Genomic DNA, 26,915 nt, shown 5'->3' with positions numbered 1-26,915 from the left:
GAGGCTAGGTCATATATCTGATCTGAGGAATTAAGTGATGTATGTTTTGACTTTCTGTTCTTTTGATAGAAAGCAAATGAGCCCATTTATGTGTTGTCCAAAAGTTATTTGATTTCCACTAAAGAGGCAGAATATTATAGTGGAAAGTTCTGAGATTAAAGTTTAATTACCTGGGATCTAAACCGAAATTGACAGTTACTATGTGAACTCTAGTGGGTGTGATCTTGGGAAAGTTACTTAATCCAGTTAGTTCTTCCTCATGTGTCAAAAATACAGATAATAATAAATACCTTGCTGCGATATTGAAAGCAATAAATAAATAACACAAGAAGGCATCCATGGTAGGTTGCCTGATATAGAAATTGCATTTATTTCCCTTGGGCAAAGTCAGTTACATATTTGGCTTTAGTTTCGTAAATCTATAATAATGCTAATAGCATATACCAATACATATACCAGCCAGTGTTCTAAGTGTGTTACATGCATATATTAATTCACAGCAACTTTATGAGGTAGACACAAAGCGGTTAAACAACTTATTTAAGGTTACTCAGCTAAGAAATGGGGAAGTCTTGATTGGAATCTCAGCAGTCTGGTTCCAGAGCCTGTGTTTTTAACCACTACACCATACTGCCTTTCTAGAGGAAGGGGTTGTAGGGTGTATCAGTTATTTATTGCCTGTTATGTTGCATAATAAATAGTCACAAAACCTCAGGGGCATAGAAAAATAGTATTTATTGGTCACATGTTGAAATGGTTGTTAGACAAATCTGTTGATCCTGACTGGGCTCCCTCATGTGGCTGGGGGTTGGCTTGCTGTGGGCCTTGGCTGGACCTGGGCAGTTTGCCTCTGCTCCAAGTGTCTCTCATCCTGCAGCAGACTAGTCTGGGAATACTCTCATGATGAATGGCAGAGACCAAAGAGCAAAATGGAAACACACAAGTGCTTTTTCAAGTCTCTGCTGTGTTATGTCTGCTAAAACAAATTACATGGCTGACCCCGGAGTCAAAGTGGGAGGACATTACAAAGTTACATTAAGAAGGCTATGGATATAAGAATGTGTCACTTGACACATTGAAGTTGTTTTGTAATATACTGCAAATGCCAAGGTCTAGCGTTCTAAAAGTCTTGTATATTAGGGATGATTTCTAAAAGAGGACCTCTGTCAAAAACAGTATTTCTGACAATTAAATAGAAAACTCTGAAAACACACACATGTGAACACACACATACATGCACACACAAACACATATAAATTTATAGAAAATAGGCAGAAACTTCTGGGAATACTTAGTTCAGTTTATAATCCCAAGGTAGTGGTGGTGATGATGATGATAATAGCTAACCTTTATGAGCTTGCTGTGTGCCAAGCACTGTTCTCAACACTTTACATATAGTACCTCCCTTAATCTTTTCCACAACCCTATTAAATAGGTACTATTAATAGTTTCTGTTTTACAGTTGGAGGAACTGAGAGATTTAGTAATTTCCCAGAGTCACAAACCTTTTTTATAAGCTCTCCACACAAAGTAACTTTCGAAAAGCTTCTTTTTTTTTTTTTATTGAATTATATCCAGACCTCTTTTCCATAGATTTGAAGGTCTTCTGTAATCTGGCCCTACCCAATTTAATTATCTGTAACTTCCATTGCTACAAGATATAATTTTAGACAATTAAGAGTCTAGGATTTTGTAGGTGGGTTGCATGCATTGGACGGAGCTGAACTGGGTGCTTTAGAGATTTATTCCAGTTTCAAGAATATGTGATTTTGAGTCCCTCTGTGTATTTCCGCATATGCATGTTCAGCTTTAAAAAGTATTGCAAGGATCTTTCATGTGAATAACTAAACTTATTTCTAAGGGATTAAGTGTAAACTAAGGCTATTTTATTCTTCTCCAAAAGTAGAGTCCTTTGCTTTGATTTTTTTTTTCTTACTCAGCAAACAGAGATCTCTGCACTGATTTAGAGCTTTCTTAAAAATAAAATTCTGTTTGATTTGGCCACTTGATCAGAAAGACCAGATGTAAGTCGGAGATGTGGTGTAAATGACATCAATATATGTCAATAAAATGAACATTTCTAATTCCACTGTGCTCCTGTTTCAGAGGTTTGAATGTTGAGAGGTACATATACATTTCCTGTGTTTTGAGATAATTTGCTGAATAAATTCTTATTTTATTCAATAGGCGGCTTTTCAGAAAAGGGGTATGAATGGAGCTCTGAAGAGGAAGAGCCAGTGAAAAAGGCAGGACCAGTCCAAGTCCTCATTGTCAGAGATGACCATTCCTTTGAATTAGATGAAACTGCACTAAATCGGATCCTTCTCTCAGAGGCTATCAGGGACAAGGAGGTCGTTGCTGTATCTGTTGCTGGAGCATTTAGAAAAGGAAAATCATTCCTGATGGACTTCATGTTGAGATACATGTATAAGCAGGTAGGGAAGAGGTGCTTTGAAAAGTTTTCTGATTTCTGTGCTTTTATGACTTTGTGTTTTTATTTAGTAGTAGTGTCCAACATTTCCATTATTATGTTCCCTAAAGATGAACTAGTTTAAAAATGCTATCGTGTAACCATTCCAACTTTGGTGCTGTCGGCACCAAACTATATAGGCCACTTTCGTCTGAAGCCACTTTGCTACATTTCCCTTAGAACGTAACTTATTTTTTAAGCTCCTTTGAAAATAGACAAGTACAGTGATACGGTTATAAACTTTACATGTTAAATACTGTTTAAAATGTCAAATAACTTTTGTTATAATTTTTATTATAATCATTTTCCCCCCAACATTTATTATGACATTTTTCATGCATGCAGCAGAGTTAAAAGAATTTTACCGTAGACACCTGGATGTGCACTACCTAGATTCTACCATTAACATTAATATTCTTGCTTTATCACATGTGTCTCCAGCTATTCTTCCCTGTTTCAGTCCATTGCTCCATCTTATTTTTTGGTTCATTTCAAAGTAAATTGTTGACTTCAGTATGCTTCCCTATAAATATTTCAATATACATCATTATTATATATTTCAGTATTTATTTAGTTTTTTTCTTTTGTTGTAAAATTCACATATAGTTACATGCACCAATCTGAAGTGTACATTTGCTTTTTTTTGAAAATGTAAATACCTGGGTAGCCCCAAAACCTATCAAGTGTATCTTGCTGTTATCCCACAAAGTTCTGTTATCTTTTCCCACTCAGTCTCACCCTTAACCCACCCCCAAAGGCAGCCAACAGTGTCATAACATTTGAGACAATAGTGTGGCATAGAAAGGAGACTTTAAGGGGCCTAGGATCAACCAAAAGCAGAAGAATAAATAGGAGATTACAGTCGGGGAACAGAAGGTGAGGAGTAGAGAGCACACCAGTATTTTTTTTCTACCCTTTTACCCTTAGTAATTCGGGTGCCAATATGAATGTTGAGGCAGAATAGACATACTACCCAAAGGAACTTTGTATTACGCATTTATATCATAATTCTCCATTTCGGATTGATCTTTTATAGGTAGGGTATTTTTGAACAACTTGGTAATGTTAGCTTTAACATCTTCTATCTCTAGCCTCAGTCCAAACAAATTAAGAACAAAACAACCAAAATACTTCCAGGCTTTGAAAGCAAACAAAATTCTTACCACTTTCTATTTCTATCATACCAACATTAGTACACACTTAACGTAGGTGGGAAAATTGAGTGAACAAAATTAGTATACTTTCCATTCTTTGGGATTATATAGTTTTAGGCATATTCATAATTTTAACTGTGCGATAAACATTACAATGAAATACTCAATAACGCTTGTCATGTTGCTTATGTTAAATAGCATTTGCTCAGATTAAAGTGTAACAGATTTGGTTTTTTTTTTTTACTAGGTGCTTCTCCTCCTGCTGTTCGCTCCCTCCTCTCCCAATAGCAAAACATTTGTGTATATTATTATTGTGTATATCCTGACATAATATGCTCTCTCATACCTTTATTTCTTTGTTTCTGGAATGCCCTCCCTGAGTTTGCTCACCTGGAAAGTTCCTAAACATCCTTCAAGTCTTAGCTTTAATATCACTTCTCCTATGAAGTCTTAACTGACCAAGAGTTAGTTGTTTCTTTTCCTATGCTTCCATGTATATCTAATATACACGCCCATTTTGGCATGCATATAGTGCATCATAATGGTTTGTTAGCATGTCTGTCCCCCTGTTAGGCTCTGAGCTTCCGCTTATCTGGAATGATATCTTTGTATCCCCAGGATGTAGCATAAAATGTGACAGATGGTTGCTCCTTCATAATTATTTTTTGGATGAGTAAATAAAGTAATTGTATCAATATAATAGATGTGCATACGTTGTTTCCTTTTGTCTAGAGTTGGAGAGGGATACAAACTGGTATGGATGAGTGGAAGAACCTGTACTACATATCTAGTTCAATATCATAGACTTTCTTAATTTATAGGAATCAGTTGATTGGGTTGGAGATTACAATGAACCATTGACTGGCTTTTCGTGGAGAGGTGGGTCTGAACGAGAGACCACGGGAATCCAGATATGGAGTGAAATCTTCCTTATCAATAAACCTGACGGTAAAAAGGTATGGTGTGAACTTCTTAAAAAAAATTGAGTTTTCACTTGCCAACAGTTACCACTTTTCAGGATCCTCCAAAATGCTCTTTTGAAAACTAATTTTGACCGCTTGACATGAAGTTTAAAAGGGAAGTGGGTAGCATCCTATTTCATGTTCCCAGTTTCCCTTTCTACTGATCACAGAAGGCAAAATCATAGGGACAATAGAACAGCAGATCAGCTAGCTAACATCTATATTTTGTTTCAGTGCTATTTCTGTTATGTTGGATTACCAGTGAAAATTAATCATTATACTAGTCAGCAGGTAATTAATATTTTTATTTTCAGTGGCATTCATGGCACATGTGAAAAATTACCTATTAAGTATTCATTGCTAATGGTTTGCTTTAGTTCTTATGGTGTTAACTTTGTAGTAACCCTAATACCCTGCATGTTCTATAAAATATCAATAATGTACTCTACTTGCCTATAGGTTGCAGTGCTATTGATGGATACTCAGGGAACCTTTGATAGTCAGTCAACTTTGAGAGATTCGGCCACAGTATTTGCCCTTAGCACAATGATCAGCTCAATACAGGTATGGAATAAAATAAATCCATTTTGATGGATGTTTCTTTAAATAAAAATTATGAATATATGTATTTCTATATACATGTGGTAGTGAGACAAACAACAGAAATGGTAAATTATATCTATTATTTGACTCAATTAGCATACCAGTTCTTATGATTTCCTTAAGAGTGGAATTGTTTTATTACTATAATCTAATTTCTGATCAGTTTTCAAATTGCCTGCTTTAGTCAGAAAATGTTATATTGTCTTATTGATAATTTTTTCTATTTCAAGCCTACAATAAAGTCAATAATGTTAAATCTTATAATGTATGTAGATACACTGAGACTACCTATTATTAGTTACATTTAATGAAATAAGATTTATAAATGCAAATTTTGTTTTATATAGCCAGTAGAAACATTTATATATGTTCACAACTTTTTATAGAATCTTAATGTGCATTTAGGAAAGTAAATGTCTTTCTTTCCTTTTTTCCTCTCTCTTTTTTTAAGTATTGTTTTTGAAGTTATTGTGTGCTTTATAAATTGTCCTGAAAGTCCTTGAGGGTTTTACTATGATCACAGAACACATAGCCTAAAAATTTTAAGACAATTTTTAGATTTTCTATTCACCGGAAAGAGCAAGAAGAGACAGTAACCAAGAAGCAGACCATCAAAGAAAGGTAAAATAGTTTTAAACGGTAGGAAAGGCAAAGTGGTTAGGATGAGTAAGTCAAAGCTGAAATTATAAGTATGTGGGGAGAATGGAGCTAGTGAACCGGCAACCAGGGCATTATGTGTAGTTAGGACAGTGAAAGGATGGATAGAAGGAAGACTGAATTTTTTTGTAAAGGACTTTAAAATAAGTCATGATTATAACCTATGATTACCTAGCTTTTTAAAAAAATTATTATATAAGTTTCAGGTGTATAGCATTATAGTTCAACATCTGTATACAGTGATCACCACCACAAGTCTAGTTACTACCCATCACTATACAGTTACCCCCTTTATCCATTTTGCCCAGCCCTCACCCCCCTTCTCCCCAGGTAACCACTAATCTGATCTCTATGAGTTCATTTTTATTTTATTTGTTCATTTTGTTTTTGTTTTTAGATTCCACTTATGAGTAAAATCACATGGTATTTGTCTTTATCCATATGATCTATTTCATTTAGCATAATACCATCAAGGTCCATCCATGTTGTCACAAAGTCTGGATTTCCTTCTTTTTTATGGCCAAGTAGTATTCCAGTGTGTGGTGTGTGTGTGTGTGTGTGTGTGTGTGTATGTGTGTGTGTGTGTGTGTGTGTGTGTGTGTGTTACATCTTCATTATCCATTCATCCATTGTTGTATGCTAAAGGTGTTTCCATATCTTGGCTATTGTAAATAATTTTGCATTGAACATAGGGGTGCATATATCCTTTTGAATATTGTTTTCATGCTTTTCAGGTAAATACCCAGATGTGGAATTGCTGGGTCATATGGTAGTTCTGTTCTGAACTTTTTGAAGAATCTCCATACTGTTTTCCCTAGTGGCTGCACAAATTAACAATCCCACCAACAGTGTATGAGGGTTCCCTTTTCTCCACATCCTCTCCAACATGTATTATTTCTTATCTTTTCAATAATAGCCATTCTAACAGGTGGGAGGTGGTATCTCATTGTGGTTTGTTTTGCATTTCCCTGATAATTAGTGATGTTGAACATCTTTTCTTGTGCCTGTTGGCCATTTGTATGTCTTCTTTTGAAAAATGTCTATTCAGATCCTCTGCCCATTTTTAATTGGGTTGTTTGATGCTGAGTTGTATGAGTTCTTTGTGTATTTTGGATATTAGCCCCTTATTGGATATATGATTTGCAAATATCTTCTCCCATTCAGTAGGTTGCCTTTACGTTTTAATGATCGTTTCCTTCACTCTGCAAAAGCTTTTCGGTTTGATATAGTCCCATTTGTTTATTTTAACTTTTGTTTCCCTTGCCTTTCAAATCAGATCCACAAAAGCATAACTAAGACAGATGCCAGTGAGGTTACCACCTGTGTTTTCTTCTAGGAATTTTATGGTTTAAGGTCTTACATTCAAGTCTTTAATCCACTTTGAGTTAATTTTTGTGTGTGGTGTAAGATAGTCATCTTGTTTCATTCTTTTGCTTGTGGCTGTCCAGTTTTACCAGCACCATTTATTGAAGAGACTGTCCTTTCTCTTTTTTGTACATTCTTTGCTCCTTTATCATAGATTACTTGTCCATATATGTATAGGTTTATTTCTGGGTTTTCAATTCCATTCCATTTATTTATGTGTCTTTTTTGTGCCAGTACCATGCTATTTTGATTACTATAGCTTTGTAATAAAGTTTAAAATCAGGGAGTGTGATACCTCCAGATTTGTTCTTCTTTCTCAAGATTGTTTTGACTATTCAGGGGCTTCTTTGATTCCATACAAATGTTAGAATTATTTGTTCTAGTTCTATAAAGTATGCATTTGGCATTTTGATAGGGATTTCATTGAATCTATAGATTGCTTTGGGTAGTATGGACATTTTAACAACATTAAATACATGAGGACTGAATATCTTTCCATTTTTTGGTGTCTTTAACTTTTTAATCAGTGACATATAGTTTTCAGTGTACAGGTTTTTCATCTCCTTGGTTAAATCTACTCCTAGGTATTTTATTCTTATTGATGCAATTGTAAATGGAATTGTTTTCTTAATTTCTTTTTCAGATAGTTTATTATTAGTATATAGAAATGCCACGGGTTTCTGTATATTGATTTTGTATCCCATGACTTTACTGAATTCATTTATTAGTTCTAACAGGTTTTTCTGTTGTTGTTAGAGTCTTCAGGGTTTTCTATATATAGTATCATGAAGTAGCAAACAGTGACAGTTTTACTTCTTCTTTTCCAGTTTAGATGCCATTTATTTTTCTTGCCTAATTGCTGTAGCTAGGACTTCAAACACAATGTTGAATAACAGTGGCAAGAGTGGGCATCCTTGTTTTGTTCCTGATCTTAGAGAAAAATCTTTCAGCCTTTTGCCTTGAGTATGATGTTAGCTCTGGGTTTGTCATATATAGCCTTTGTTATGTTGAGGTACATTTCCTCTATATATCCACTTTGTTGAGAGTTTTTATCATAAATGGAAGAATTTTGTCAGATGCTTTTTCTGCATCTATTGAGATGATCATATGATTTTTAACCTTCATTTTCTCAATGTAATGTGTTGTGTTGAATGATTTGTGGATGTTAAATCATCATTGCATCCCTGGAATAAATCCCACGTAGTTATGGTGTATGACCCTTTTAATGTATTGTTGGATTCAGTTTGCTGATATTTTATTGAGGATTTTTGTACCTATATTCATCAGGAATATTGGCCTGTAGTTTCCTTTTTTGTGGTGTCCTTCTCTGGTTTTGGTGTCAGGATAATGCTGGCTTCGTAAGATGTGTTTGGAAGATTTTCCTCCTCTTCAGTTTTTTGGAATATTTTTAGAAAGCTAGGTATTAAATCTTCTTTGGATGTTTTATAGAATTTGCCAATGAAGCCATCTGGTCCTGGGCTTTTGCATGTTGGGAGATTTTTGACTCCTGTTTCAATCCCTTATTAATAATCAGTTTATTCAGACTTTTTTTTCTTCATGATTCAGTCTTGGAAGATTGCATGTTTCTAGAAATTTATCCATTTCTTATAGGTTGTCCAATTTGTTGGCATATAACTGTTCATAGTGGTCTCTTATGATCTTTTGTATTTCTGTGGTATCAGTAGTAATTTCTCCTCTTTCATTTCTGATTTTATTTATTTGAGCCCTCTCTCTTTTTCTCTTGGTTAGTCTAGCTAATGACTTGTTGATTTTATTTTTTCAACTACCTCTTAGTTTCATTGATGTTTTCTATTTTTTGTTTTAGTCTCTATTTTATTTATTTCTGCTCTGATCCTTATCATTTCCTTCCTTCTGCTAACTTTGGGCTTTGTTTGTTCTTTTTTCTAGTCTTTTTAGGTGTAAAGTTAGATTGTTTATTCAGGATTTTTCTTGTTTTTTTGAGGTAGGCCTATATTGCTATGAACTTCCTTCTCAGAAGCATTTTTGCCACATCTCATAGATTTTGGTATGTTGTATTTCTGCTCTCATTTATCTTTATGTTTTTTAAAATTTCTTTGATTTCTTTGATGGTCCACTGGCTATTCAGTAGCACATTGTTTAATCTCAGCATTTTTGTGGGGTTTTCCCCGTTTTTTCCCCTTGTGATTGGTTTCAAGTCTCATACCATTGTGGTTGGAGAAGCTGCTTGATATGATTTCATTCTTCTTTGAATTTATTAATATTTGTTTTGTGACCTAACATATAATCTGTCCTAGGGAATGTTCCATGTTCACTTGTGAAGTATGTGTATTCTGCTGCTTTTTGATGGAATGATCTTTATATTAAGTCAGTCTGATCTAATGTATTGTTTAAGTCCAGTGTTTCCTTATTGATTCTCTGTCTGGTTGATCTATTCATTAATGTAGGTGTAAGACTAACTTTTAAAAATATACTTCTTAATTTAATTAGCCATTAAAATACCAACTTAATATCTAACTTCTTCATAGTCAACAGTATGTGCAATTTACACAAGTCAATTAAAACCAGATTGATTTTGCCTTTTAAATATTTATTATTTACTATTTATATTTTTCCTGGAGACATTAGATATTTTTGCTGAAAACTCTAAGTCCTTTGTAATGACTATTTTTTGTTATTATCTGAGAAGTGGTCTGTTATTTAAATAAGTACACAAAGTATACTGTTTGTATCAGTACATAAACATATAAACATCATTAACTTTTCTTTGAAGTTACTGATATTAATCCTCCTCCTTAGAAAAAAAGAATTTCACCTTAATGCTGTGATCTGTTCGTGAAGCAATAATGCATATGTTTGAGGATGTAAGCATGATATTCAGAACTTAACTTCCATGTGATGGAGCTTTCTATAGACTTAAATAATTGATTGTAAAGAAGCCAACATAATTTTTCAAGACAAAATTTTATATATGGGTTATTAAGATCTAGATCATTATTATTTTCATATGCTTGTAAGAATGATTATTTTATTACTAATTGTTGAATTAGGTTCATAAAATAATTTTAATGTTCTGTCTCCAAATCAGGTAGCTACTGTATTTCTGGAAAAATTTTATGATCATTGTACATTATTTATTGTCTCTCAGGCTTTCTTTACTCCTCTCTCAAGGTCTTATAAATATATGTGAGAGAGTTTGATTTTGTGAAATTGATATTTCAAAAAATAGAGAATAACAAAATAAGTGCTTAATATGCTGCTAATTATTTTCTCATTTTGACTTTATTTCTTAATCAAGGTATATAACTTATCTCAAAATGTGCAGGAGGATGATCTTCAGCACCTTCAGGTAACAATATTCACAGTCTCTTTTGTATATCTAGTAATCTTTTGGGCATGTACAGCAGAACTTTAGGATTTTGGGGGGTCTTTTTGTACTTGGAAAACATAACAGTCAGAAAGATTTAAAAACATAACCAAATGGAGGTTGTCCCATTTCCAGGTTTCTAGTTCTAGCCCTGTATGATTATATTCTTTCTAATTCAGTTTTCAAAGTCCTTTGTTTCAGTAAAGCTATTTGCTGTCAACCCTGTATATGGAAAAATATATGGCAAATTAGAGTGGAGAAAGAACCTTTGGTTTAAAAATGTCCCAGAATGTGAAGTTGAAGTCCTATGGTCAGGGATTTAATAATTGTTAGTATGATATCAGTTGTATGCCAGATTTTTTTCCCTGTGGGCTGCTTTATAGCGAAGAACTATGGGGGACTACCTGATGATTACTCATAGAATTCTATTTTAGATCTGAAAAAGATCTCAGTGACACCTAATTTATCCTTAATATTTTATGGATGAGAAATTTTTTTCTGAAAAAAAAATGACTTGCCTAAACTCATGTGGCTAGTAAGTGGCAGAGTGGGAATAGAAATTTGATCATCTGATTGGACTCGGTGCTTCTTCCACTCTCCAAGCAGCATTTAAATCTCAAATAAGTAGAAGATTAGATGTTTCCTAAAGATAGTTTGCATCTCTGTCTACTCTTTTTCAATTCATGTTATTCTTGGCTACATAGAAAAACCTATTGTTTCTCTGATAGTTTTCCTCTGCATATTTTATAGAAAATTTTGCTTTCAATGTATTATTTTATCTTGCCAATAAGAGCCCTGTGCAGTTTAACAAATAACAAAGGATGATAATGCAGGGTGATCTGTGAGAGTGGAAATATCATTTGGAGTTCACATCTAGCATTACCCCCAAATATGTTTCTAGTACATCACACTGACCATTTATGACAAATAGACAATATGCCAAATTGTTAGATGTTTCCTAGAATGAGTGCAATTGCTTCTTTAGGCATGTGTCATAACCTAGCCAGTTGCTTTCCAAGTTAATGACATGGCACTGTTCAATACCAGTTTAGGATTTCTTAAAAAGGACTGATTTGGGGCTTTGATATTAAGTGATAGTTTTTGAGATCATTTAAAAATTTTCCTGTAAATGACAACACCTCATCCTTCCTCAAAAAAGATTGTGAATTCAAATTATGTTAGTAAATGATTCTAATGAGAATAAGTAATGATTCTAATCCCTGGACCTGCTGCCTTTTAGACATATTCTAGACTTTCATTTAATCACTCTAATCAGATGCCTAGTTATTACCATTTGCTTTCTAGATTTCCATAGTTTTCACAGGGGAGGCAGTGTGGTACTTTGGGGGCTATTCTAAAGGGGCAAAGGAGGGGAATCCTCTGTGTCGGCATCCTTCCCCAGCTCTGAGAAGCCTCTGTGGCTTGGTACTCTCGTGTGATGAAGCGGCATTTCCTGTGTACATATGGGGAAATCCACCTGGCCAGTCTGGACGGAACTCTCACCAGAGGCCCAATCACAGTCACCCCCTCAAGTCTATGTTCTCCAAAACCTTACATTTCTGGCAACACAAAATGATATGGTACCTCTCAATTGGGAGCAATAAAAAAATAAAAGAAGTTGGTGTATTTGATTCTTCACTTCTTAAACCAAATGCCTGTATGTCTTTGTAATGATCAAGACCATTGGGACGTTAAATTTCCTCTGGCAACAACAGTAAATTATCCTACTTAGTTTATAGCTCTCTGGTCTAATCTATGAAAGTTTTGCTTTGAAAGGTCATTTAACATGTTTCTTTGTCCCCCATCTTCCCCACAAAAAAAATTGTCCTACATTTTAGATATAAAAGGTGTTACCTTTAAAATGGAAACTTCATTTTTAAAATGTACTTTATGTCCTTAATTTTAAAATATATAATTACTGTAGCTCTGCTTTATCTAATACTTAATTACTTAAAATGATTATTTTAATCTTAATAATACAGTATTACATTACAGCTAGAGAAAAAAATTAGTGGAAGAAAACCAAGAAGTAAAACTTTGCAGATACTGAAGTTTTCTGTGTGTGTGTGTGTGTGTGTGTGTGTGTGTGTGTGTGATTTTCCTTGTAGCTTTTCACTGAGTATGGCAGACTGGCAATGGAGGAAACATTCCTGAAGCCATTTCAGGTGAGTGGGTATAAAATGATGATAAATTCTTATTAGAGTTTCCTGAAGATTATAACCAGGTATACTAACTAAGAGGGTCATGTTTCTTTCTCCATTCACAATAGCAAAAAAGAAAAAAAAGCTTTGATAGTTAACTACCAAAATCCAAAATATAAAGAACTTTATGGAGAAAATATTTTCAAAGTTTCATTAAAGATCATAAAGGAAAATTTATACAAACCAGAGAGATATAATATGATTCCAGACAGGATGATTTAATGTTGTAGAGAATTTATTTTTCCCCAGATTAACCAATAAACTCAGTGTAATTCCAATTAAAACTACAACGGGATTTTTTGAGAAATTCAACACATTTTTCTATAACTTATATGGAAAAATTAAGTTCTCTTTTGATCTGTCAGTTTTTAAAAAGAAAATCCAAATTGGGGGATTGAATACATACTAGAAAACCATAGCAATGAAAATGGTGTGATTCTGCACAGATAAGAGAAAAACAGATGAAACTAAACAGAGTTCAGAAATATCCCTCTATATATAGAAACCTAGTATGCAGTAGAGGTCATGTCATAAACCAGTGGGAAATGGATGGATTAATAGCTGGGGTTTGGAAAAACTAATTCACTTTTTGAAGAAAAAGTTGAATTTCTACTGAACACCATATGTGGAAGAGAGCTCCAGTTGTATTAAAGAACTAAATATGAAATTTAAAACTATAAAGTTAATAGAATAAAATACTGGAGAATATCCTTCTGACCTGGGGTGAAGAAACAGTTATTCACTAAGACCCCCCCCCACTAAAAAAAAATGTAATAAAAAATTGATGGATATTACTATATCAGAATAAAGTATTTCTATTTATCAGGAGACTCTATAAGCAAAGTAACTGGATTGGTAGAAGATAATGACAATGTCAAAAGTCAACAAGGGATTAATATATAGAATGTGCAAGGAAGTTTTGCAAATAAGACTGGGATGCCCATCAAAAATAGGCAAAGGGACCACTACACACCTATTAGAATGGCCAAATTTCAGAGCACTGACAACACCACATGCTCCACAAATAAGGATGTACAGCAACAGGAACTCTCATAAATTTCTGGTGGAAATGCAAAATGGTACAGCCACTTTCAAAGATAGTTTGGTAATTTCTTAAAAAACTAAACCTACTCTTTCCATACAATCCAGTGGTTGTGTTTTTGGTATTTACCCAAAGGAGTTGAAAACTTATGTCCACATAAAATCTGCACACAGATGTTTGTAGCAGCTTTATACATAATTGCCCAAACTTGTAAGCAACCCAGATGTCCTTCAGTAAGTGAATGGATATTTAAACTGTGGTACATCCAGATGATGGAATGTTATTCAACACAAAAGAAAAGAAATGAGCTATCAGCCACAAAAAGCCATGGAGAAATCTTAAATGCGCATTACTAAACAAAAGAAATCAATCTGAGAAGGCTACACACTGTATGATTCCAACTATATGATATTCTGGAAGAGGCAAAACCATAGAGACAATAAAGAGATCAGTGGTTTTGGGGTGGGCCGAAGGTGCAGCATGAGGGGCAGAGAAAAGAACAGGCAGAGCACAGAGGATTTGGGGGGCAGTGAAAATACTCTATAAGATATTATAATGATGGATATATGTTATTATACATTTGTCCTAACCCATAGAATGTACAACACTAAGAGTGAACCCTAAGATAAACTATGGACTTTGAGCGATTATGATGTCAATGTAGGTTCATTCTTGCTTAAAAAATATATACCGTTCTAGCAAGTGATGTTGATAGTGGGAGAGGCTATGCATGTGTTGGGACAGGTGGTATATATATGGCAAACCTTTGTACCTTCCTCTCAGTTTTACTAAAAGAAGGTCTTAAAAAAATCCCAAGCCATTCACAAATGATAAACTGAACTTAATAAAAAAAATTAGGCAATGGATGTATAGACAATTAACAGAAAGGGAACCTGAATGGCTAACACATTTTCTAAGGGATGTTAAGTCTTATTGATAATCAGTTAAAGATTAAAACAATGAGATACCACTTTATACTCATTAGATAGGCAAAAAGTAGAACATGGGGATAAATATGAAATGATAGCTAGGATTTGAGTAAATGGGAACACTCAAGCCCTGTTGGTTAAAGTGCGGATTGGAGCAACCATTCTGTGGAGCAGGGCAAATATATAAGGATACTCACTGTGGCACTGATAGCGTTGTAGTAGCAGGAAGTTGTAGGCAACTTAGGTGTCCATCACCAGAAGAACAGATACATAAAATAGGGTGAAAAGCATACTCTGAAATATTTTGCAACATCCAAACGCAATGAACCCAAAGTATAGAGTGGCATGAGTAAAGTGTTAAAATTAATACTGAATTAAGTAGGGAAAAAGTTTGAGTTCTATAGCATGATACTATGTGTGATTTTAAAACTTCTACATACACAAAATAATATATGTTAGAATAAGTGTGGTTGAGAGCAGACAGTTGAGGAATGGGAGTGGGAATCTGGGGAAAAATATGATAAAGTAAAACAAGAAAGGGACCTTTGCATGGAGAGATGTTGGTGTGCTGTGACTGAAGGAGTATGAATCTCTCCTCTCAGATCTGGCGAAGCAGGTGGGGAGAGGAGTTGATATAGAATGAAATAAGTCCCTGCATACAATCTTCTGTGTGGTTTACAATACCCGTTAGACTCTGTTGCCTTTTTTAGAAATCATTCATCATGTTGATAGTTGAAGTGTTGTATAGTGATTAGGCTGTTTGCTTTGACTTTTCTCTTTTCTGAACTTGCTACCTCAGGACTCATTGACATAGATTGGGTAACTCCAGAGTAAATTCTGGAAAGGAGTTTTCAGTCTTACCAGCAGATGTCACTGCTTCTTATACTTTGCTAGATAAACTAAAACCAAAAGAGACAAACCAGTGCTCTGTTGATAGATAGATGGATAGATAGGCAGGCAAACAGGCCTTCGGTAAAACAAAACAAAACTAAACTAACTAACAAAAAACAACAAACTGAAAACAATAGAAAAAACTTTAAGAGATCACTACTTGTTGGTAAACTGTTGGCGTTACAAATGTCAATGAAAAGAAAAAGTTTTGACTGAATGAGTCAACAGTGACTCCTGAACAGGTTTGGACTTATAAATCTAAGTATCTGAAATTGAAATGAGAAACTCGTTAAGTAGCAAAAGTAGCTTCCAAAGCTACTTTAATAATATTTAAGGGACTTCCCTGGTGACGCAGTGGTTAAGAATCCCCCTGCCAATGCAGGGGACACGAGTTCAATCCCTGGTCAGAGAGGATCCCACATGCCACGGAGTAACTAAGCCCGTGCGCCACAACTAGTGAGCCTGCACTCTAGAGCCCATGCGCCACAACAAGAGAAGCCACTGCAACGAGAAGCCCGCACACTGCAACAAAGAGTAGCCCCCGCTTGCCACAACTGAGAAAGCCCCATGCGCAGCAACAGAGACCCAACACAGCCAAAAATAAATAAACAAATTTATTTTAAAAAATAATATTTAAAATTAAAGCAACCAAATTCAAGACAAAAATACTACACATCATGAAATTAAAAGATAAAATGCAAATATACTTAAATCTTAGAACAACATTTAAGATATCAGCAAAATAATTCACATTTAAATTAGAAAAAACATAGAAAAAATTCCAAAATAAAATAACTTTTAAATAAAAATTTAATTAATTTCAGCAGTTCTTTCAGCAGGTCACTTTCTACTCTCTTCTATCTGAGAAGATAGTTTTATTTATTTGGATAAAATTGTGGAGAAATTTTAAATACTGCCTGAGAAAATGAAGTAAGGGGCAATAATATTTTTAAAATAATAATTTTTACTAAAATTAAATTTAACAAATTTAAAATAGAAGAATTCTTAACTCTGAAACAGAGTGAAATTATAAATAATAAACAAGATATGTCTCAGGCAGCAAAAGTGAGGGCAATTAGCCAATGAAATGAATTAACAGATTAATTGGATTCTTAAACCAAAAGCCAATTTATACCAAGCAAACAAAATATCTGTAATTGTATTTTAAAACTATATTTAAAAAAAGAGAACTAAAAGCTAAGTGAATTCAGTTTAAAAGTGATTTTGAAGTGTTAAGTTTAGCCAGTGGTGTGCTGGTTAATGTTTACAACTGGCTAGGGAAGCAGGGGAGGTGGGTCTGATTTGTAGCATTTGCTGATTTCTGTGGTGTAAATACTTTTACTGTGGCCAGTTTCAAGCTACCAACATGCTATATAGCTTGTTTACAAACCTGATTTGTAATATTCCTCGAACTGTAATGTCTTCCTCGCAAGCCTATAAAAGCCAGCTGTAAACTACACTCCAGAAGTATAATCCAAATTAAGACATAATATAGCATTCTCTGAGTGACATTACTTATTTTCTCACTTGCTTTGCTCACTATGAGCACTTGAATCTTAAGTATAATGATCCACTAGGAGCTACCTCATTAATATAACTCTTCTTTAAAAATAACTAGGTTCTTTAGCTTCTCTACCTTAGGACATCAAGAGGTTTGGTTGAGAATGAATACATTTCCATTAATTTAAACATGTAATACCCATACATATTTGACAAGGACTTTAGGTAATAATTTCCAATTTGCTCTAAGGACCTGGTGAAAATATCTCATCAGGTGTGGTAGGAGATTTGTCTCTATTTGGGTCTATGAATTTTTCTTCCTTGGTCATAAGGCCCCACATAGCTCTACAGTGAGATGATTACATCCTTGTGTCGATATCCTTATTACTTATTACAAAATCCTTATTAGGAGTTTTTCAGATTGTTAGACCTTATTTGAAGTGCACCTTAAATGAACTGTTTCATTTACAGACTGTCTTTCAGCACCAAGCAAGACTGTCTTCCTCTAATGCTCTGTGCTAAATGGTCAGCCATTAGTTACTTCTTACGCTGGGAAAGGCTCCTTTTCCATTGTGTGGCTCTACAGCTTTCTGTGTGCTTGTCATTCATGTTCTCTCAACTCTGCTGGGCTGAGGTAGTGGAGAGGGTTTCCACTTGTTCTATAATGTGGTGATAACAGTAAGTTTGCTGTTGGGCCTGAGCTGAAAAGGATTCCCCAATATGCTGGAAAGTGGACTCTAAGAAGCCTTTATGTCATTAAATGTGCCTTTTGGTTATAGCAGCCCAGGAGTTTACTCTTTAACCATTTCATGTCCTCTAATTATATAGGCTACATCCCCCAATTTACTGAAGTATATTCTCAAGCTTCACTTGAACCAATTTTTTAGATGTCAGTACATTTCCCAGTGGTATTTCTGTATGGTGGGTATCTTTATAAGCCAGTCTACAAAAGCCTGTTTAATCTCAAGTAAATTTAAATACTAGCCATAATATTCCTCAATCCTTGTCCTATTCCTCAATCCTGGTCCCTTTAAGCCAGAGCCTTGAATATATCCAATAATTCCTGCACCTCTCTGAGGCATGGAGCCCTGAGATAGGTTGGTAAGACTGCTGTCAGTATTTAGCTTGTGTGCTGAGATGGCTTTTAATGAGATCTGCAGCCTTGGTGATAGACACAGAGCAAGATTTTATGAGCACGTAGATTGGAATTACCTGGTGAACTTATTAGTTAGATTTCTGAGCTGTATCCCAGTTCTTTTGAATCAGATCCTTGTGTTGGGACCAGGGAATCATTACTCGCCAGGTCATTCTTTTTTTTTTTTTAATTTATATTTATTTTTATTTTTGGCTGTGTTGTGTCTTTGTTGCTACACACGGGCATTCTCTAGTTGCGGCTAGCGGGGGCTACTCTTTGTTGCGGTGCGCGGGCTTCTCATTGCTGTAGCTTCTCTTGTTGCGGAGCATGGGCTCTTGGCACGTGGGCTTCAGTAGTTGTGGCACGTGGGCTCAATAGTTGTGGCTCACAGGCTCTGGAGCGCAGGCTCAGTAGTTGTGGCACATGGGCTTAGCTGCTCCACGGCATGTGGGATCTTTCCGGACCAGGGCTCGAACCTGTGGCCCCTGCATTGACAGGCGGATTCTTAACCACTGCGCCACCAGGGAAGCCCCTCGCCAGGTCATTCTTAAGTACATGATATTTGGGGACTGAATTAGCAACTGGGCACACCCCAGCAGAGGATATCTATGATAGGGGAGGTTCTGGTAGCAGAGAGATAGGGTACCATTTATATGTACAGTTCTATGCACAGGTAGTTAGTAAATTAAGATTTGCCTGTAACAGAAATAAGAATAAACCCTAAAAAAATTCTCTTGCACACAAACTTGAATTCCCTTCTCTTAGAAGCCTATGCTCAAGAATGAAAGATTCTTGAGCATATGTTTTAGGACTAATTACATTTATTCTCTTCTCTTTCATCTTCTCAGTATTAAGTACTCCATCTCCTGGATTAATTCATCCCAGTTTTCTCCCATAGCATTTTTTTTTTTTTTTTTTTTTTTTTGCGATATGCGGGCCTCTCACTGTTGTGGCCTCTCCCATTGCGGAGCACAGGCTCCAGACACGCAGGCTCAGTGGCCATGGCTCATGGGCCCAGCCGCTCCACGGCATGTGGCATCTTCCCAGACCGGGATACGAACTCGTGTCCCCTGCATTGGCAGGCGGACTCTCAACCACTGCACCACCAGGGAAGCCCTCCCATAGCATTTTTATTAACCATTTTTATACACTTAAAGGCCCACCAGTACCCTAAACCTTAGAAGTAGATTTGACTCTCCACATACACACACACACAGATGGTAACTATGTGAGGTGATGGAGGTGTTTGCTAACCTGATTGTGTTAATCATTTCACAGTATATAGGTATCTCGAATCATCACGTTGCAGACCTTAAATGTACACAGTGTATTATATGTCAATTATATCTCAAAAAAAGTGGGAAAAAAAGATCTGAATTCTCTTTGTGAGATAAGAGTGAAACTCAATTCTTCATGTTCTTTTCAGTGGATTTGTATTATTTGAGAGGAGCTAGTCCATGCCAGTTTTAAGGTTAAACTGAAGATTGCTAGAAAATAATAGTAGAGGAAGCATATAATAATGTACTATTATATTAGGATAAACCTGTTTCTCACAATTTCCCATTCAAATTAGGCCTACATATGGCAAATTAGGAATTATTTTACACTAGTTTACTTAATTATATTTAAGGACCCTTTATTCCCATGATTTAAGAGTGTTCCTCTACAGAATAAAATTCTTTGATAGTGATTTCAGTGACTTTGAAACAAAACATCCTTGGTCAAATATCTATGATGACTGCAACTGCCAAGTCATACCAGAGAAATCCATGATTTCACTGAGAAAATGAGAAGCTGTTGTTTGGCTCCTTGGGCTGTAAATGAAAGGAAAAGACACATTGGTAGGGCTGAGGAAAGGGAAAAGCCTTCTCTCTGTCTGAGAAAGTTGCCTTATCCCATGTTCTGTTCGGAGAGCAATTTAGGTGATCTGAGAATTACATGAAATTAGAATAAAATATTCATCTGGTTACACAGAATTAGGTAAGCAGTGTAGACCAGGATTCTCCCAATGGCCACAGGTAGGTACCTGAAATGTCTGGAAGGCCTACATAGTAATAATTTATGGAGCACTTTTTTTTTTTGCGATACGCGGGCCTCTCACCGTTGTGGCCTCTCCCGTTGCAGAGCACAGGCTCTGGACGCGCAGGCTCAGCGGCCATGGCTCATGGGCCCAGCCGCTCCGCGGCATGTGGGATCTTCCCGGACCGGGGCACGAACCCGTGTCCCCTGCATTGGCAGGCGGACTCTCAACCACTGCACCACCAGGGAAGCCCTAAATATGTTTCTTACATGATTCAAATGAATGTTCATTATAGTTATATAAAATAAGTAATGTTGTTACTCCTTTTTATTCTTTTCTTTCTGTTTTTTAACTGATGAGGAAACACCACGGCTTAAAGTAATTAAGAAACTTGTCCTTGGTCACGTGTATCCTTAAGTTGCAGAGCTGGCCTTCAACCTAGGCCACAGGCTCAAAGCCCTTGCACTTCACCACCACCCCTTAATGTCTCTCTTCCTCCTTCTAATCCTAGGCACTTACTGAGCTATAGCTGTGGTCTTATATTTGAATGTGCACATCCCATCCCACTAACTAAATTATAAATATCTTAAGAACAGGAGCTTTGTAGTTTACTTTTTTTAGTCTAGAGCACCTACTTTTCATACAGCAGATGTCCAATTAATGTTTGCTAATTATGGTGTTATATGCATATTTAGGATTGTGTATAGTTTTTATACAAGTAAACTCATTAGACTCAAAATTGAAATACGTGGATTCAGGATTTGGTGTGCTATTATGTATCCAGCCTAGTATTACCTCTTTACATTTTTAAGAAAGAGTAAGTCATAAATTGGTGTGAGAGTGTCCAAAATATTTATACTAGGTGCCATGGCCCTTCTTGAACTGCAGAAACACCATCATGAAATTATCTTTCAGTGGATAAAGTTAGTAGAGTTTCTGAATTGAAAGTATTAAATCAATGGATGGTAATACCAAAAAAAAAAAAAACCAACACATTTCATTAGTTAAGACGAACAGAAAAAAGTGAGGTGTTTTCAGTTAGCAATAGTGATTGTATGTTGTACCATCAGATTTAAAGGTGGTGCTAGTACAGTTTGTAGATGCTTCAAGTAATTAACAAGGCTGCAACTGCTCTGAGGCAAGGAGGATAAGCCTTGGCTACAGAAACAAGGAATAGGCCATAAAAGGCAATGAGTCTTTGTTGTTGACCGTGTTGCTGATTTAATACCTACCATGACCTAATCTTTTTGTGTATATAAAAAAGAAAGATTTAAGATAATTTGAAAGGGGTTAATCTGGACTCTTATAGAGTCTTCTCTACTTTTTCTGTCTATATCCTTAGAGACTTTTACTCAAAGAGATTCTTCAGTTTCTTTCTGAATCATAAACACTGTAGGTATCTTTAGCTAATATGAAACTTTGTTTCTTCCAGTGGATTTTCTGCTTGCAATATCTGTCCTTATGGACAGGCTCCCCGAGTCTTAGAGAACAGAGGATATTTTGGTCGTTTTTATCTGGAGGGCCACAAATTTTTTTTATTTCTACCTTGTTAATTATCCAAGCCCCTCTGAAAAGCCACCCATAAATTGGAAATTTCTAAGTTGATAATTTCTCATTCAAGTTTTTTTCTGATTCCTGTATTTTATGTCTGAGCACATTTTAGAAAGAGAAGACAAGGTTCCCTTTACTTTGACTATTTAGGTACCTGGAGTATTGTTTGAAAATCTCCTGAAGTCTATTTTTAACGTTTCCTATTGATTCATTCTTATATTGTTCACAATTTTGAATCTATGTCCAATTCATCTTGAAGAGAAAGTCTTCTGAAACGGCCTTGTGTGGTGTTTTTTCTATTTTTCTTGCCCTTGAAAGGCTATTAAAAAATTTTAATTTAAAAAATTTTTTTGTAATGACCTGAGTTATTTAAATGTCCTTCTGGTCTTTCTTACCCTACTGCTTTTAACCATTTTTTCCCACCTGAGGGACTAACAATTAAGTGAACTAGTTGGAAAATAACTGATAGTTCAGGACAGTAAGTAACAAAATCCTGAATTCTGCAGCAAATTTCTGTCTTCCTGGGCTAAAAGAAATTCCTTAAAACTGAACTCTAGACCAGGGTTTAAATTCAGCTTCTTTACAACAGCCTTCTGGTCTAGCAATTTTAAGTAGTTTGGGGCAATGTGACTACTTTTTTTCCTGCAAAAATTCCTTAGGAAATGGTTTAGGAGGTCAGGGGAAGGAGCAGAAGGAATTGAAGGGGTGAAGTGATTGGTGAAGACAAAACTGAGTAGAGAGAGATACGGGAGGGTAATTTCAGAAAGTTAGAGAATCAAACAGATTATTTGGGAGTCAGCAGTTTGTTTTGAGGCCTCAGTTTACTAATCAAAGAAGCTAACTAATGAGCGTTTGATATTTTCTCTTCATTTTTATAGAGCACCTCTAAACTGTATTAATTATTTATTTTGACATGTCCAAAGCTCAACACAATGTTATTCTAAATTTTTTAAAAGATCATTTATTATTGTAAGTGCAAATATTAGGCTTATACTGCAATGCAAATAGGAAGCAGAAATTCTTCCAGGAGGAGATTGCAACTTTGATATATACAAGCCTATAACAAACAAGTTGGTCAAATTGTGTGTTTATGAAAAGCATCTGGTTCCTCAAGCAATGAGAGGTTAGAACAGTGCTGTACGATCAATAATCTGACAATCATTGATCCTGCATTATGGAGTAAACAAAGAGACTCGCAAATTGACAAGAGTGAGAGTGTCCTCTTGAAAGCTTTGTTAGAGGAACCAAGGAAAAATTTGACTAATTATTTCTGCATAAATTTGTTGCTAGTTTAACCGACCTCCAGCCATTAGTCTTTGGGGCATCCTGATTAATCTGGGGACTTTTTAGGCCTTTGCCTCTATCTGTCCTTTATAGAGCACTTCCTTGTACATTCAGTGACAAAAGACAATTCAAGGTAAAATCCATGAGACAAGACTTTGTACAAATTTTCAAACAAAAGAAGGTAAAGCAAGTAGCAAAACCATAAACAGATTAATGGCAAAAATATTTCCTAAATAGTATACCTCTAAACCAAAAGTTCTAATAACCTTATACAGAAATTAGGTATAATTATTTATAAAATGAGTATACTTCCAAAACTAAAGGTTAAACAAAGACTTAGAACTAATGACCCATATAAAGATCCACTGAGTCTTTATAACAAAAATCCTAGGATAACAAATTAGCAACAAGAGCTCAGTGAAACAAATCAGAACTCAGATCAGATCGTTGTTGAGATAAATTCACCTGCAAGTAAATTTGAAGGACAAATGAAATTTGGGAACAAAGGACAGGGAGAATGCACATGTTAGTCTGAGGGTCATAGGGAAAGCTGCCAAGTGAGAGCACTTAAAACTGTCTCAGTGGAACTTCTAGAATTGCCAGAGGATGAGACCGTCACTCAAAATCTGATACAAAAACCAAAGCTGAATTTATTGGCGAGTTAAGTAAAAGAGTTATGCTTGTGAGGCGCAGTCTCATTGAGCATAACAAACTAACGATTATATGCAGGATTTAGGGGCTTGTTTGTTTTGGATTTTCATGGTTTAAAGAAACAAGAATGGGTTGACATCAGTTTTTGAATGATTTTTTGTCGTACACAGAAGCATGTTTCGTGTTGGTTATAGAGGTGAGAAACGGGTTGACACCAGCCTCAGTCAGTTTTCTGGAGCGAGTCTTCTGCTACTTGACTGAGTTTTAAAGTATGAAGCTGTCACTGGTTGGCTTTCAGTGGGCTGTTGATTGAAGTGAGTTGTTACTTAATTAGATGGGTTTAAAACAAGTTATAGTATTTACTTATTACCCGAAACTGAAATTAAAACTGAAATTGATTGATTAAACAGGTTACAACCAGTTTAGGTATTTACTGGCTACATGGCTCTACAAGAGTTTTTTCCTGGGAGTTTGGGAGTATTTTCATGTATTTATAATAGATGTGTACATAAATTTAGCATTATAATTCAAATAACATTGTTTTATATAGTTGGGGTTTTTTTTGCGGTACGCGGGCCTCTCACTGTTGTGGCCTCTCCCGTTGCGGAGCACAGGCTCCGGACGCGCAGGCTCAGCGGCCATGGCTCACGGGCCCAGCCGCTCCGCGGCATGTGGGATCTTCCCGGACCGGGGCACGAACCCGTGTCCCCTGCATCGGCAGACGGACTCTCAACCACCGCGCCACCAGGGAAGCCCCCACATGGCTTTTTTATACTGATATAATCAACACATGTATTGATATATTCCACATTTTGTAATATTAATAGCTATGTAATATATTAATATGCCATAATTTGTATAGCCATTCCCAATTAATTGTTAAGCATTTGGGGGTTTTTTTCCATTTTCATTACTACTAATAGTAGTGCTATAGCACTCCTTTTGAATAATTTCCTAAAGGCTATGGTCTCCAAAGGGAAATAAACAAAGGTTATGATGTTTTTCATGATTTAAAAAATATGATCATTTGTAGGATACGCATGGTGTAGGTCCATCATTTGCCCCAGTTGCCTGACTGGATTTAATTTATTTTAAAAAGTATGACTTCAGATATTCTTATCTGAGCAAATTAGGGTAATCTGTATCCTTGATTTTTTATCTCTACCTATATGTATGAACAAATCAAAATTCAGCAGTGTGGAAAAATGGATGGCTTTTGAAATAAGAACTGAGATTTATAGCATTCCATACAGGATAAATGTAAAGCATACAAATTATTTTGGGAGGGGATGGGGCCAGTGGTGGTTCTGTAGCTGGCTCATACCACTTTGAGAGCTGACTAGTAAATATTCAGGAATTATATAAGCCAAGTATTAAACTGTTAGTAGCTTGACATCAGCCATGGTAGGCAAGTTTGCACAACAGAAATTGTCAAATGCTACAAATCAAGGCATGTTGCTGCTGCTGGAGAGCCAGTTTACACCGGCACGTCACTGGATGGGACCATTAGGCAGGGAACTTGGACTTTGACACTATAGGGAGATAGAATATAGATTGCTTATTAAGAAAATAAGACTTCATCTTTGATCCTGTTCTACACATGGTCCTCATTATGTTGACTTGGGAAGATGCCCAGTGAAAAAGACCAAGAAATGAAACTAAACGCTCCCAAGAAAAATGTGAAAATTGCCAAATCCGCATAGTTGGTTTCATTTATTTATCCTGGTTCATGAGCCTCTATTTCGCAAAAGTTGCTTCTTAGCTAACCTCTGTTTTCAAAATGCATGTTTTAGGTAGAAGTGTTCTAGATACAAATTATCATATTTTGACAAAAGAATGGCCATCTATCTAAAGATAGTGTGAACTATTTAAAGATAGTGTATATAGGTGTTTTAAAAGCCTCCTCTCCACAAGAACCTCTCCTCTCCCCACAAGAATCCACAGAACACACACACACACACACACACACACACACACACACGAGAGAGAGAGAGAGAGAGAGAGAGAGAGAGAGAGAGAGAGAGAGACAGAGAGAGAGAGAGAGAGAGAGACAGAGAGAGAGAGAGAGAAAGAGACAGAGAGAGAGAGAGACAGAGAGAGAGAGAGACAGAGAGAGAGAGAGAGAGAGATGGGTGAGAGGGAGAGAGGGAGAGAGGGGTGGGGGGTCAGGCTTTCACTGTAGTGAAACAAGAAATATCCATAATGCAAACTAAGAAGTGTCCCTGTTTAAGGTAAGAAAATGTGAGCCAAGGATTTTATATCCAGCAAAGCTGACTTTCACTTATAAAGGGCACAAAGTGTTACCAGCGTGTAAGAACACAAAGAATGTTGTTTCCATGAGCCCTTAATGAGAAATCTACTGAAGAATGAGCTTCAGTTAAGCAAAGATGACATAACTTCACCAAAGGAGAAATAATCATATACTATGTGCCTCCTAATAAAAGAACACTCTGCTTCCTGTAGTCTTGCCAAAAAAATAAAACCGGAGTCAGATCAAGCCTCTGCATCCAGCTGCCAATTTGCAGGAAATCCAGAGGACAAAAGAACATGTTGAACTGCCCCGTGAATATGCAGTCAGCAAGGTCCAGACTGTGGGAATCTCTACATGTCAAATTCCCAGGTTCTTCAACAGATAAACTGTAAAGGGAAAAAAGGGATGAAAAAGGAACCTATAGCTTAAAAGAGATAATAAATTTTAATGGGGAAGACTAAAAGCTTCAATTAGAAACCCAAAGATGTAAACTCTTAGAATATTTAAAGATAGCTAATTTCATTACATATTCTTACTTTTTCTCAACTTCCTACATTTTTACAGAAACTAAAATTTGAAGTATAACTTAATCTAACTTATAAAAGAGTGCTTTAATGTCTCAAATTGTAAACTATATGTTTTATACTTAACTTTGAGGCAGTGCAGCAGGGATTTTGAATAAGTCCCCAGTTTAAATGCCAACTCTTCCACTCTGGCTATGTGGCTTTGGGCATATTACTTAATGTCAGGTGAGGGTGGAGGTGATCTTTATATATCTCTTTTAAGGTGAATAATAAATTATAACCTCTCTTGGGGCTGTTGCAGGAGTGCATGAAATACCATGTATATAATAGGCACTCAATAAATGAAAGCTACTCTTACTTTGGTTTCAGTAGGTATGGG

The 26,915-nt window shown here is 35.8% G+C and overlaps 1 protein-coding gene across 3 annotated transcripts in view; it reads left to right on the top strand.

The window, feature by feature from the left end:
• ATL1 (atlastin GTPase 1) overlaps window positions 1-26,915 on the top strand; it is an 87,885-nt gene that overhangs the window by 47,086 nt on the left and 13,884 nt on the right. For all 3 annotated transcript variants that reach the window (XM_060004582.1, XM_060004584.1, XM_060004583.1), the window contains 5 exons: window positions 2,188-2,435; window positions 4,446-4,580; window positions 5,046-5,150; window positions 10,489-10,539; window positions 12,666-12,722. In XM_060004582.1, the coding sequence (XP_059860565.1) occupies window positions 2,188-2,435; window positions 4,446-4,580; window positions 5,046-5,150; window positions 10,489-10,539; window positions 12,666-12,722 (596 nt within the window). The remainder of the gene's footprint in view (window positions 1-2,187; window positions 2,436-4,445; window positions 4,581-5,045; window positions 5,151-10,488; window positions 10,540-12,665; window positions 12,723-26,915) is intronic.

This window comes from Delphinus delphis, chromosome 2 (genome assembly GCF_949987515.2).
Source record: "Delphinus delphis chromosome 2, mDelDel1.2, whole genome shotgun sequence".
Classification (NCBI taxonomy): Eukaryota; Metazoa; Chordata; class Mammalia; order Artiodactyla; family Delphinidae; genus Delphinus; species Delphinus delphis.
This window is presented reverse-complemented; position numbering and strand designations above follow the sequence as displayed.